This window comes from Saccoglossus kowalevskii, chromosome 20 (assembly GCF_978046115.1).
Source record: "Saccoglossus kowalevskii chromosome 20, keSacKowa6.1, whole genome shotgun sequence".
In the NCBI taxonomy this organism is placed as follows: Eukaryota; Metazoa; Hemichordata; class Enteropneusta; family Harrimaniidae; genus Saccoglossus; species Saccoglossus kowalevskii.
In genome coordinates, this window is record NC_140660.1 from 11,703,974 (window position 1) to 11,717,921 (window position 13,948).

The 13,948-nt window shown below is 30.9% G+C and overlaps 1 protein-coding gene across 1 annotated transcript in view; it reads right to left on the minus strand.

Annotated features, from left to right (window-relative positions):
• The window catches only part of LOC100375410 (uncharacterized), a 76,948-nt gene extending 63,211 nt beyond the window's left edge, over positions 1-13,737 (minus strand). Inside the window, exons 1-2 of the mRNA XM_085494649.1 lie at positions 13,440-13,737; positions 236-409 (exon numbers count right to left, since the gene is read on the minus strand). Coding sequence (XP_085350775.1) covers positions 236-391 — 156 coding nt within the window. The 5' untranslated portion in view covers positions 392-409; positions 13,440-13,737. The remainder of the gene's footprint in view (positions 1-235; positions 410-13,439) is intronic.
• Between the last annotated feature and the right edge of the window lie 211 nt (positions 13,738-13,948).

Sequence of the window (13,948 nt, forward strand, 5' to 3'; positions counted from 1 at the left end):
GAGAACTTACGTCATGGCACGAAAATCAGATGAATTTAAAATTAAGCTGCAATTAAACCTACCATTCAGTATGCAAGAACTTACGTAATGGCACGAAAATCAGACGAATTTAAAAACAAGCTGAGATTAGAATAACCATTCATAATGTGAGGAACTTTCATTATGGTATGGAAATTCTAAGGAATTTCAAAACGAGCCGAGATTAAAACTACCATTCAGAATGCAAAGAACTTACATCATGCCACGGAAAATCTGACGAAATTAAACTCGAGCTGAGGTTAAAGCTACCATTCAGCGAAACATTTAGTCCGCTACTTCCAGCTGCCATCTTTTTATGTTTAGTACTGGGACCCGTTCGTAAACTGCCATGATGTCCTGGTTTCTGAGGCATCGTAGGTTACGGCTGCAGCTAGATAAACAAAACATAAAAAACAAACATCTAAATCAGAATGTTATAATATATTGTTACTGTTCATAGAACGGCGTGATCATTTCAACAATTCAGAATTTGTTTTGTACAGTGGCAGATAAATTGGTCTGTGATTAAATTAGGCACACGTCAATTACATCACTTTTAATTCAACTGTTAGTTGCCATGGTGATGTAGCAATGCACTTAAAGACTTGATTAATGGTACGATTGTACAAGGTTTTCTTTTTTTTTGTCAACTCAGTGTGGGTCCTTAGGAGGAATTTCAATACACGCACAGATAAAATAAGTACATATAAATCTTAATTCTATATATGGTATTAATTTGCATAAATTCCCATAATTCATTGCAAGCTAGAGAGTATGTACATTTCAACACAAAAAGTCAAGGACATTAATTCCATATATGGTATTATTTTGCATAAACTCCCATAATTCATTGCAAGCTAGAGAGTATGTACATTCCAACACGAAAAGTCAAGGACATTAATTCCATATATGGTATTAATTTACATAAACTCCAATAGTTCATTGTGATGTTAAAGAGTTTGTACATTCCACTACAAAACATCAAGGAAAGTCATTCCAAATATGGTATTAATTTGCATAAACTCCCATAATTCATTGCAAGCTAGAGAGTATGTACATTCCAACACGAAAAGTCAAGGACATTAATTCCATATATGGTATTAATTTGCATAAACTCCAACAGTTCATTGTGATGTTAAAGAGTTTGTACATTCCACTACAAAACATCAAGGAAAGTCATTCCAAATATGGTATTAATTTGCATAAACTCCCATAGTTCATTGTGATGTTAAAGAGTTTGTACATTCCACTACAAAACATCAAGGAAAGTCATTCCAAATATGGTATTAATTTGCATAAACTCCCATAGTTCATTGTGATGTTAAAGAGTTTGTACATTCCACTACAAAACATCAAGGAAAGTCATTCCAAATATGGTATTAATTTGCATAAACTCCCATAGTTCATTGTGATGTTAAAGAGTTTGTACATTCCACTACGAAACATCAAGAAAAGTCATTCAATATATGGTAGTAATTTGCATAAACTCCCATAGTTCATTGTGATGTTAAAGAGTTTGTACATTCCACTACAAAACATCAAGGAAAATCATTCCAAATATGGTATTAATTTGCATAAACTCCCATAGTTCATTGTGATGTTAAAGAGTTTGTACATTCCACTACAAAACATCAAGGAAAGTCATTCCAAATATGGTATTAATTTGCATAAACTCCCATAGTTCATTGTGATGTTAAAGAGTTTGTACATTCCACTACAAAACATCAAGAAAAGTCATTCCAAATATGGTATTAATTTGCATAAACTCCCATAGTTCATTGTGATGTTAAAGAGTTTGTACATTCCACTACAAAACATCAAGGAAAGTCATTCCAAATATGGTATTAATTTGCATAAACTCCCATAGTTCATTGTGATGTTAAAGAGTTTGTACATTCCACTATGAAACATCAAGAAAAGTCATTCAATATATGATAGTAATTTGCATAAACTCCCATAGTTCATTGTGATGTTAAAGAGTTTGTACATTCCACTACAAAACATCAAGGAAAGTCATTCCAAATATGGTATTAATTTGCATAAACTCCCATAGTTCATTGTGATGTTAAAGAGTTTGTACATTCCACTACAAAACATCAAGAAAAGTCATTCCAAATATGGTATTAATTTGCATAAACTCCCATAGTTCATTGTGATGTTAAAGAGTTTGTACATTCCACTACAAAACATCAAGGAAAGTCATTCCAAATATGGTATTAATTTGCATAAACTCCCATAGTTCATTGTGATGTTAAAGAGTTTGTACATTCCACTATGAAACATCAAGAAAAGTCATTCAATATATGATAGTAATTTGCATAAACTCCCATAGTTCATTGTGATGTTAAAGAGTTTGTACATTCCACTACAAAACATCAAGGAAAGTCATTCCAAATATGGTATTAATTTGCATAAACTCCCATAGTTCATTGTGATGTTAAAGAGTTTGTACATTCCACTACAAAACATCAAGAAAAGTCATTCCAAATATGGTATTAATTTGCATAAACTCCCATAGTTCATTGTGATGTTAAAGAGTTTGTACATTCCACTACAAAACATCAAGGAAAGTCATTCCAAATATGGTATTAATTTGCATAAACTCCCATAGTTCATTGTGATGTTAAAGAGTTTGTACATTCCACTATGAAACATCAAGAAAAGTCATTCAATATATGATAGTAATTTGCATAAACTCCCATAGTTCATTGTGATGTTAAAGAGTTTGTACATTCCACTACAAAACATCAAGGAAAGTCATTCCAAATATGGTATTAATTTGCATAAACTCCCATAGTTCATTGTGATGTTAAAGAGTTTGTACATTCCACTACAAAACATCAAGAAAAGTCATTCCAAATATGGTATTAATTTGCATAAACTCCCATAGTTCATTGTGATGTTAAAGAGTTTGTACATTCCACTACAAAACATCAAGGAAAGTCATTCCAAATATGGTATTAATTTGCATAAACTCCCATAGTTCATTGTGATGTTAAAGAGTTTGTACATTCCACTACAAAACATCAAGGAAAGTCATTCCAAATATGGTATTAATTTGCATAAACTCCCATAGTTCATTGTGATGTTAAAGAGTTTGTACATTCCACTACAAAACATCAAGAAAAGTCATTCCAAATATGGTATTAATTTGCATAAACTCCCATAGTTCATTGTGATGTTAAAGAGTTTGTACATTCCACTACAAAACATCAAGGAAAGTCATTCCAAATATGGTATTAATTTGCATAAACTCCCATAGTTCATTGTGATGTTAAAGAGTTTGTACATTCCACTACAAAACATCAAGGAAAGTCATTCCAAATATGGTATTAATTTGCATAAACTCCCATAGTTCATTGTGATGTTAAAGAGTTTGTACATTCCACTACAAAACATCAAGAAAAGTCATTCCAAATATGGTATTAATTTGCATAAACTCCCATAGTTCATTGTGATGTTAAAGAGTTTGTACATTCCACTACAAAACATCAAGAAAAGTCATTCCAAATATGGTATTAATTTGCATAAACTTCCATAGTTCATTGTGATGTTAAAGAGTTTGTACATTCCACTACAAAACATCAAGAAAAGTCATTCCAAATATGGTATTAATTTGCATAAACTTCCATAGTTCATTGCAAGTTCATGAATACGTAAATTCCAATACAAAACATCAAGGACATTCATTCAATATATGGTATTAATTTGCATAAATGCTAAGATATATCCTGGTCATAGGAAAAATGGTAAAATGCCCTAAAATAGATAAAACTAATTTGACTGTATTTTATTGATCGATTTTCTCTGAACAGAGTATGTGACCGCATATTTTTATATCATTTTAATAATTCTTGTAATATGATATAAAAAAATTTTTTATAGCTTTTGTGTAGCGTTCTATTTTTATAGTGAAGAAAATGTAATAAGTACAGTAACTAAACTGATGATGATTTGTTAGTAATATCTGAAAATTTTTTCAGTAATGAGAAAAAGATAATGTGGTTCCTTATAATATACTGTAAAATGACTAATTTTCACTGGGTTTAAATTTCGCTGCTTTACCATTTTTAAATTCACGGTTCTATCATTTAGATAATGTGTTCTATGCTCAATTTTACATATTCAGTGGGTTTTAAATTCACGGTTTTATCATTTAGATAATGTGTTCTATGCTAAGTTTTACATATTCACTGGGTTTTAATTTAACGCATTTTTCCAGTCAGCGAAATAAGCAAAATTAAAATCCAGTGAATAATTAATCCTTTTACAGTAGTTTTTTGATGTCTAGACAATATTTTTAGTGGGTTCTTTAACGAGGAAATGTGTTTTTTTCATGGTGGTCCATGCAAACCGCTGCTAAACTGCATTCTATTCGTATTATTTTATCGTTTTTCTCAAAAATCAGATTGACAGTGAACCCAAAAAGTTGACTAATACTAAAACGAATAATTGTAGACAAATTTTGACACAAAATACTGTCACTGCTAAGGTAAATATATTTGACATGCATAAAGTACGTCGCTGCGAGTCTAATATTGAACAGACTAGGCTTGACAACCACCTCCCTTCAATCAATGATAGTATTATTTGAACAAGTCACAAAATGTCTGCATACAAAGAACATAAACCATAAAATCCCCCCCCTCAAACTAACTGGTTGATCCCTAGTGCAATTTATTCTCATGTGTTAATCACTATAACACATTAAAAGACAAGAACATGCCACACATTGTCACTATGGCAACCAAGCTCACCACTTCCTGTCAAGGCACTAACTGATGATGTATAAATTAAGGTAGTCATAGTTTCACAGTTTCCATGGTAATGTTTCCTACTTTCATACATTTTAATTTCTCAGAGAATTCAAGGAAGAAGCAATTGTACTTATTAAAGCGGGAAGGGGGCCAACAAAACGATGTTAGGTAATACAATGCATGGAAGTAAAGCAAACGAGAAAGCGGAACAATTTCCAGCGCACTAAAAATTTGAAAATGTACATTTCTACAGTCTCGATGGGTATCGTGAGTCAATATTTTTAACTTTGAAGTTTTGGTCATAGATGTTTGTATTTGATCTCTCGGTTTAAACCAGATAAGCATATTAAAGTTAATTTCTTGGTTTTCAAATCTGTGCTTCACCATCCTATGACCAACAAAAACAACATGAAATGTTGAGATATAGGAAATTAATATGTATGATTTTGGCTTTGTTTGCCTTTATCCTTCTCACCACCAGTTCTCTCTTTTTATCACAAATGCACAAAATAGTCCTGTTTATAGTCTGCACTTTCCTTCAGAAGATTGGGACAAAAATGGCAAAATTGTTTGAGTAAAAACTAAAAATTGACTCAAATTGTACCTGTTGGCTCCAAAATTGGGGTTCATTCCCAGAAATATTGAAGAATATTAGAAAAAAAGTGCGGAAAAATTTAGGTGAGAATGTCTGTTGGTGAAAAGGTTAAAGGTCAGTTTCATTGTGCATATGTTTGTCTGAAGGATAAGACCTTCTAGGACTCTCAAAATGAAATGGATGGGGAAATGAGAACAGGATATCAACTTTCAAAACATCATAATTTTTTTCAGCTGAACCTGCATCATTTAAATATATTTTATGTCTTTAGTGTGACATGGAAGTGAGGTTTTATGTACCCATGAAATGAGGACGCAACTTTACTTTTTTATAATAAAGTTATAATTTTCATACACCACCAAGAGCTGAATAGTGTTCGAAAATGTCAATCGTCATAAAGCTTAACAAAACAAAGCGCGAGATTTCGAAATCGTTGACTGCTTAGACAGAAATGAGCTAGACTATCCCCCATATATGACACAAACGACATGTGTATGCGAAGTATTTATCTGGCAAACTTAGACGAAGCAACATATTATAAAGGTAAAATCAGGATTTTAATCATGAACACTGTTTAAAGCGGGAGGGTCGTCATCTGCGCACGCGCGGGAATTGAGTCCCAAGCGACAATAACAACACATGCTAAAAACGCAAAGGCTCATGGGTGGACACTTGTTTGTAAACAATGACACGCTATGGCTATCTGACCCCCCCCCCACTTTAATACAAATGTTACTATAAACTGATAGAAACACTGTATTTTTTGAAGATGCAAATAAAGTTATTATTAATATTATTATTATTATGCGATAAACAAACATAAATAAATGTGAAAAATACATACAGGTATTTTGCAATTAGGCATGTACTCTTTCCAAAATCTATCTGAAATGAACACGACTCCAAAATAAGATCAAAAAAAGCTTAGAAAGAACTCCCGTGTGCTGAGAGTATTGGAGACACATTAAAAATTAATTCAAAATTACTTGTACTTGAGATATTGATGGAATAGCTGAAAACTAATTATGTAAATCAGGTAACTAATATGAACAGATTTGAGTGTAAAACTAATAAGGCCTGCGTAATGTAATATCTATGTACCAAGTTTCATTGAAATGTGATTAGAACAAAAAAACTATGAATTATTATTAGAGAATTAATATGAACAAATTTTAACCTAAAATTAATCGGCCTGTTATTGTTCTAGAGCATTTATGTACCAAATTTTATTCAAATGTGATGATCAGTAATTGACATATCAGTGTTAATTAATTATTTTAATTAGGTGATTAATAAGCATAAATATTTACCATAAACTAATTGGGTCTCTGCATAGTCCTAGGTTCATTGAAATGTGATGATGAATCCAATTAGTGGTTCTTTATATATCAGTGGAACATTCATGGAAAAAATTAACTAATTATGCAAATTAGGTAATTAATACCTACAATTATTTACCCTAAAACTAATCAGGTCTCTGCATAGTCCTAGAGGATCTATGTAGCAAGTCTCATTCAAATATGATGATCAGTACTTGAGTTATCAGGCGAAAAGATAAAAATTAATTAATTATGCTAATAAGGTGATTAATATGCACAAATATTTACCCCAAAACTAATCAGGTCTTTGCACAGTCCTTAAATAACTATGTACCAAGTTTCATTGAAATGTGATGATTACTACTTGAAATACCAAAAGCTGAAAATTAATTAATTATGCAAATTAGGTAAATAATATGTACTGATATTACCCTAAAAAATATCAGGTCTGTGCAGTGGCCTTTGATATCTATGTACCAAGTTTTATTGAAATGTGATGATTAGTAGTTGAGATATCAGTGGAAAAGCCAAAAATTGATTAATTATTATGCAAATTAGGTAATTAATATTGCACAGATTTTTACCCAAAACTAATCAAGTCTGTGCATTAGTTTGGAGCATCTATGTGCTAAGTTTCATCAAAATCCAATGAGTGGCTCTTTAGATATCAGTGGAACAATCATGGAACAGCTAAAAATCAGCTAATTATAGGTAATTAATATGCATGGATTTTTACCAAAACCTAGTCAAATCTGCGCATTGGCCCAGAGCATCTGTGCACCAAGTTTCATCAAAAATCAATGTATGGTTCTTGAGATATTAGTGGAACAGACACACACACAGACAGACAGACACACTATGCAAAGACTCCCTTTTTGTGCTTCGCACACAGGAGTCAAAAAATAGTAATTATTTCATCTATAATTGTGGATTTTTTTATGTGTGACGTACTCTGTGATAATCTTAATTTTCATGACCTCTTCAATTGGTATGCGATCTTCATCAGATAAATCCTTTTTTACGTACACTATGTCACATTGTCAATCTTCTTAGCTTTAATGAGAGCATCAGCCATGAATGATCAATTGTGTATACTGTAAAATACTTTATTTTCACTTGGAATTAATTTTCGCTAAAAGATATGATTCAGTGAAAATAAAATCCAGCGAATATACTTTTTTTCCTATATTTTACATTCAACTCATCAAAAGTCAGTTAAAATAAATTCCATACAAAACACCCAAAAAGTTTATTTTCAGCGAAAATTAATTCCAGCTAAAAATAAAGTATTTTACAGTAACATGTGGCATGATCAATCGGTGGAAAAAAACAGACAAAATAAAATACTGGCTAAGGTATTATATTATATCCACTGTAGTTTGAACTTGCACAGAACTTAAAAATGTTGAATAATAAGAACATATTTATAAAGTTATGATCTGATGGTAATTAACTTTTTCACCACCAGACATTATTGCTCAAATCTGTCTGTAATTTTTCGAATATTCTTCAATATTTCTGTAAATGAACCCTAATTTTGGAGTCAACAGACAAAATTTGAGTCAATTTTCAGTTTTTACACAAAAAATGTGACTATTTTAGTCCCAATCTTCTGAAGGAAAGTGCAGACTATAAACGGGACTAAAAAAGACTAATTATGGCTGCAGACCTGCACTGACTAAGGTATTAGTGACATCATACAATTTTAGCTTTTTCTGAAGTGTTTTTTTTATGATCAACATTCCAGACCAAACAGAGATACTAAGTAAAGTTATTTTCTCGACAATATGCCGTGCATCATTACACACAAGCGTCACAACGGCGAGCGTTTGACTTACCTCGTGAAGTCGAAAAAAACATTTGCATTTTTTTTTAGGCAAGTCAGTTCCTGGCTAAATGTAGGTCAAGTCATCAGCACTTGAAATGTCCAACCAAATCACAAATGTAGCCGAGATGCGACAGAGTTTACACAGACACACTCAGATGACCATTTCGCATGAGGATCGAACGCGTGTATTTCGAGAAAATGATGACGAGGGAAGATATCAAATGCCGGGAAAAATAATCCATGACGATAGTTTTTTTTTTTTTAACTCACTATAAGGAATACTCGCTGTGGCTGCCAGGATGGTTGATGGGGATTGGGGGTCAGTGGGAAAGACCATTGTGTAATGGGGGAGAAAGCCTATAAAATGATGGATAAAACTGTACAATATTGTCTGTAAGAAGACTATCTTACATCTATCTGGACCATAACTATAACTTACGTAAAAACTTACTTAAAAATATTTTTAAATTCACACTCGCATGATTGAAAAAACACAAAATTAGTCTCGCCTCAAGCTATGCACCCTGACTCAAACAATGGAACATTCTGTATGATGGTATCAAATTGTAATTGATACATATACATACATACCCCACAGGGTTTACACCAGGTCAAAAGTCAAATGTAATTGCCAGTTCTGACAATAGCTTGCAACAGGTAGTAAGTAACTTTATTTAACATTTTCATTTCATTTTTTTTATTTCATATTTTCAGTTAAATGTTTTCATTTAAGAATCTTCATACATCATTTTTAGTTATCAAATGCATTTAACATTTTCATTTAATTTTTCTCATTTATACATGTAGTTTTCAATAATTGATTTTCATTTAATGATCTTCATTTGTCATTTTCATTTATCAAGTTCATTTTTCTTTATTTATCATTTTCAGCAATACATTTTCATTTTAAAGTATTTCATTTATAGTTTCAGTTATTAAATGCATTTAACATTTTCATTTAATTTTCCTCATTTATAGTTTTCAGTAATTGATTTTCATTTAAGGATCTTCAATTTTCATTTTCAGTTATTAAAATCATTTAATTGTTTTCATTTATCAATTTTCATGTATTTATTTCCATTTATTGTACATACTATACAAGGATCCTAGTGACTTTCAATGCTTTGCCTGAACATTCTGTATAAATCACTTTTATTCAAATACACATGTAAGTCAATCAAAAACAGAAATAGATACCTAGTGTTAACAATTACTTTTTAGTAATGTTAACATTTCTTGAAATTGACAAGTGTTGAAATTGTGTAAATGACTAGTGTTGATAATTTTATAAATGGTAATATTGCATAATTAACTAGTGTGACAATTTTATTATAATAATTCAGAGTTATGAAGGTCATAACCATCCCACTTTCACTATCATGAGTTCATGCTACCAGGATACCAAATTTAATTTTGTTAGATACAAGAGTCCAAAATGACATAAAAAATGATCAAAACTGGCATTTTTTCACTGGTTCCTATACTGAGAAAATTTATTTTTTCATATATGTCAAATTTTGCTGGGTAGAATGGGATGAAACATTTATATATATTATTGACATGAATCCTAATATTGTGAAAATAATTCAAAAATTTGAAGCTATCTCCCATAATGCATTGCATATATGTGCAGTAACATGCTCAGTAGTGCAAAATTTGAAGTTATCTCCCATAATGCATTGCATACATGTGCAGTAACATGCTCAGTAGTGCAAAATTTGAAGTTATCTCCCATAATGCATTGCACATATGTGCAGTAATATGCTCAGTAGTGCAAACATTTGAAGTTATCTCCCATAATGCATTGCACATATGTGCATTAACATGCTCAGTAGTGCAAAATTTGAAGTTATCTCCCATAATGCATTGCACATATGTGCAGTAACATGCTCAGTAGTCCAACATTTGAAGTTATCTCCCATAATGCATTGCACATATGTGCAGTAACATGCTCAGTGGAGCAAAATTTGAACTCAAACTGTCTTTAAAAATTGCACATAAGCAGAATGTGAAAATATATTTATAAATCACGTTATTTTTAACCTATGTCTTGAATTTACTTAGATTCTCTTTTGGTTCTTGCCACCCAATCTTATACAGTAAAATCTACGTTTTAGCTTGATTTACGTTTTCACCACCAAATATTCTCCCCCAAATTTTCCTACATTTTTTCTCATACTCTTCAATATTTCTGGAAGTGAACCATAATTTTGGGGCCAACAGGCAAAATGAGTCAATTTTCATTTTTTACTCAAAAAAATTTGGCAATTTTTGTTCCCCAAAAAATATTGAAATAGAAAACTTGTTTGATTGTTACCAAATAAAGCATGATTTTCACTGATTAGAAAAAATAAATAAAAAAAATACTCAGTTCGGAGAAAATTAATATACAAAATGGAGTAAAAAAAAATGTATTGTCTGTTTGGGACTTTTTGGCAAGGATACATCTCAAAACTTTGACTAGTGAAAATATAGTATATACTGTAGAATACTTTATTTTTGGTTGGAATTAATTTTCGCTATTTTCGTTGAAGGAATGATTCAGTGAAAATAAAATCCAGCGAATATACCTATTTTCTTTCATTTTACATTCAACTTGTCCAAAATCAGTGAAAATAAAAACTACACAAAACATCCAAACAGTCTATTCAGCAAAAAATGTTTCCAGCTAAAAGTATGGCGTGTTGTAATGTAATTTCTCACATCTAGAAATATTAAAAAATTAACATTATTTTATTACAAAGTGATTTCATTGAAAATGTTTTCTCGAAAATAAACATTGACAGTGAATAAAGTTCACATACAGTTGACTTATACTAAAAAACATAAAAAAATAACTACAGACGAATTTTGACCAAAAAAGGTTCCACTGCTATAATATGTTTTAAAATAAGTGTTAAAATAAACATTTAAATAAGCGTTAAGGTGCACAGGTCAAAACAAAGGAGTAACATTTCATCTCTGCTTTAGACTCAGACTTCCAGTGGTGTCTAGAATTACACAGTAACCTAACTCTCTACTGTTATTGTATACCATATATCACACTCATTATATCAAGAACCACTGTTGCCATAGAAACCAGATGAGGGTGACAGAAAATCAGCTGGACCAAAACAAAGATGACAGATGGATACAGGACCCATGTTTTTATTTATACGACCTCCCCCAATGATTTACCCATAATGCATCATGATACATCAGCGGTGATTACCATACAAGGACCTTTCTCATGAAGATTGAGGCAATAACTGTAGTTTTATAGTTTTTTGTTTTTTTTCATTTCAATCATGTTTACTGCTCTCATCCCAAATGATGAGTCTGCTGTACGGGTAAATTGGTTAATTTTCACTACTGGATATTTTTGCATATTTTTTTAGGATTTCATGGCTTCTGTGAAGACAACTAAGATATTTTTTACTGACTTACGAAATTAATGAAAATTTATGAAATTAATGCATTTTAAAGTACCTGGCAATTAAGAACAGTGACGAATGGTAATCCACAAACAGACTCATTTACATATAATTTAAATAAATTCTGCATGACCACATTTTATTGATGCTTTAATCTTCAACTTTTTTCACCCATCACAAAATCAAAAAATTTCCATAATTAAAAAAAAAATAAAAGAAAAAGAAAAAACTTGTAAAACATTTGGCAGATCAACAGGTTAAAAAAATCCAATTTTAGAAATTTTTGTGATAGTTGAAATTACTTTAGAATTATTTTTTTAGAATTTTTAAGTTAAATTTTAAATTTAAAATACATTAAAATAAAATTAATTTAATCAAATAAATACTGTCTGTGAGGTAAATTAAACATGATTTTTATTTTTAAATAACCAGTATAAACCTGTTGCTTCTCACCCACCATTACTGACTCATTTTGTTTGTACCGTACATAAATATGATATCTTAGCAAAATTGACATAAAATACCAAGTCAAAATATTGAATCATATATAGAATTAATTATAAAAAAAAGAATTTAACCATATTTTACATTACTGATTTGATATATAATAATAATAATGAAAATGATTCCATAAAAAACAGTAACGTATGTGTAGTTTGATGATAAAGACGAAAAAAAAAATATTTATTTTTCTGTTGAGTGTCTCAAGATATACTTTTTTTTTCAGTTTCTTCTCAGAATTTTTTGGAAAATATGAGAGAAAAATTTAGTTTCGAACAAGAATTTCAAGAATTACCAACATTTTTAGAATAAAAATAAAAATTAAATTCTGCCTATGCTTGTTGGTTAAAAAAAAAGTAACTAGAAAAATTATGTTTTTCAGTCCAACAGACTCAATCAGGAGAGACAACAAAATATTTAAAATAATTTTTTTCTTCTTTTGTTTGAGTTTTCAGTACTGATTTATTTTTGACGACAACTTGATATTCTGTCTCACTGTAGTTGCCATCATAGTCACTAAGCATGCTTAGCAACCATTAGCAGTAAAGCAAAGTCGTGTTTTCAAAATGAACACCAATCAATAATATTACGTTACACTAACCTATTGAAACCTGTCGTGTTCTAAGCTTACAATTTTTACAACCTAAAATCAACGTCTACTCAAACTTTTCACTAAAATTCATCTTCAATTCACGCCGAAATAAAAAAAACTCAATTCAACATTCAGTACACTGTTATTCATAACATAACACAGCCTCTGAAGTTGGAATTTATAAAATCGGTGCTGATTACATTTTTCAACAGAGATTTGTTCATGAAAAGTGAGCAGCCGACAGCTCAGACTCATGAATCCTACATAGCATGTATAGTTATTTAAAACGTTTTAAACGAGAAGTTTACCACAATGCAGCCAGCAGTAAGAAGAATATATTAAAAAAAAAAATATTTTTGAATTTACCAGTACGATATTAACATATTTGAGAGCAAACAAACCGAGACAGTACTTACGAAATCCCTGCTCGCGGGACTCCATATTTTCCCCTGTCTTGAAACACTGGATCAATAACACAGAAATGACCGTGAATTAAACAAAGCTCTTGTTTTTTTTTTGTTTCCCGAACCTGCTAAACCGTCCGATTTTCTACCCAATGTAGAATTTGATTACAGTTTCCTGTACAAATAGCACAGTCAGCAGGGCAGTTAAGTGTTGCCATGACAACAGATGGAGAGGGTAAACAAAAGATGGGGGATTGCAGTATGATGGATTGATTACACAGTGGCGCTGAGCTGTAATGGAGACACCACCTTATTGCTTTTACTATGGATTTCGTTATTTTTAGCAGGTATAAACCGACACTGAAAACGATATGTTAGTACATTCCATCCTTGTTTTTTTTTATGTTTCTGTGACTGATGATTTCATTGTTTTCGGCAAAAAAATTATTATCAAGTTTTTTCTAATTAGCCATAAAATCCACAATATTAAAATAAACAAAAAATCACTACATTATTTTACT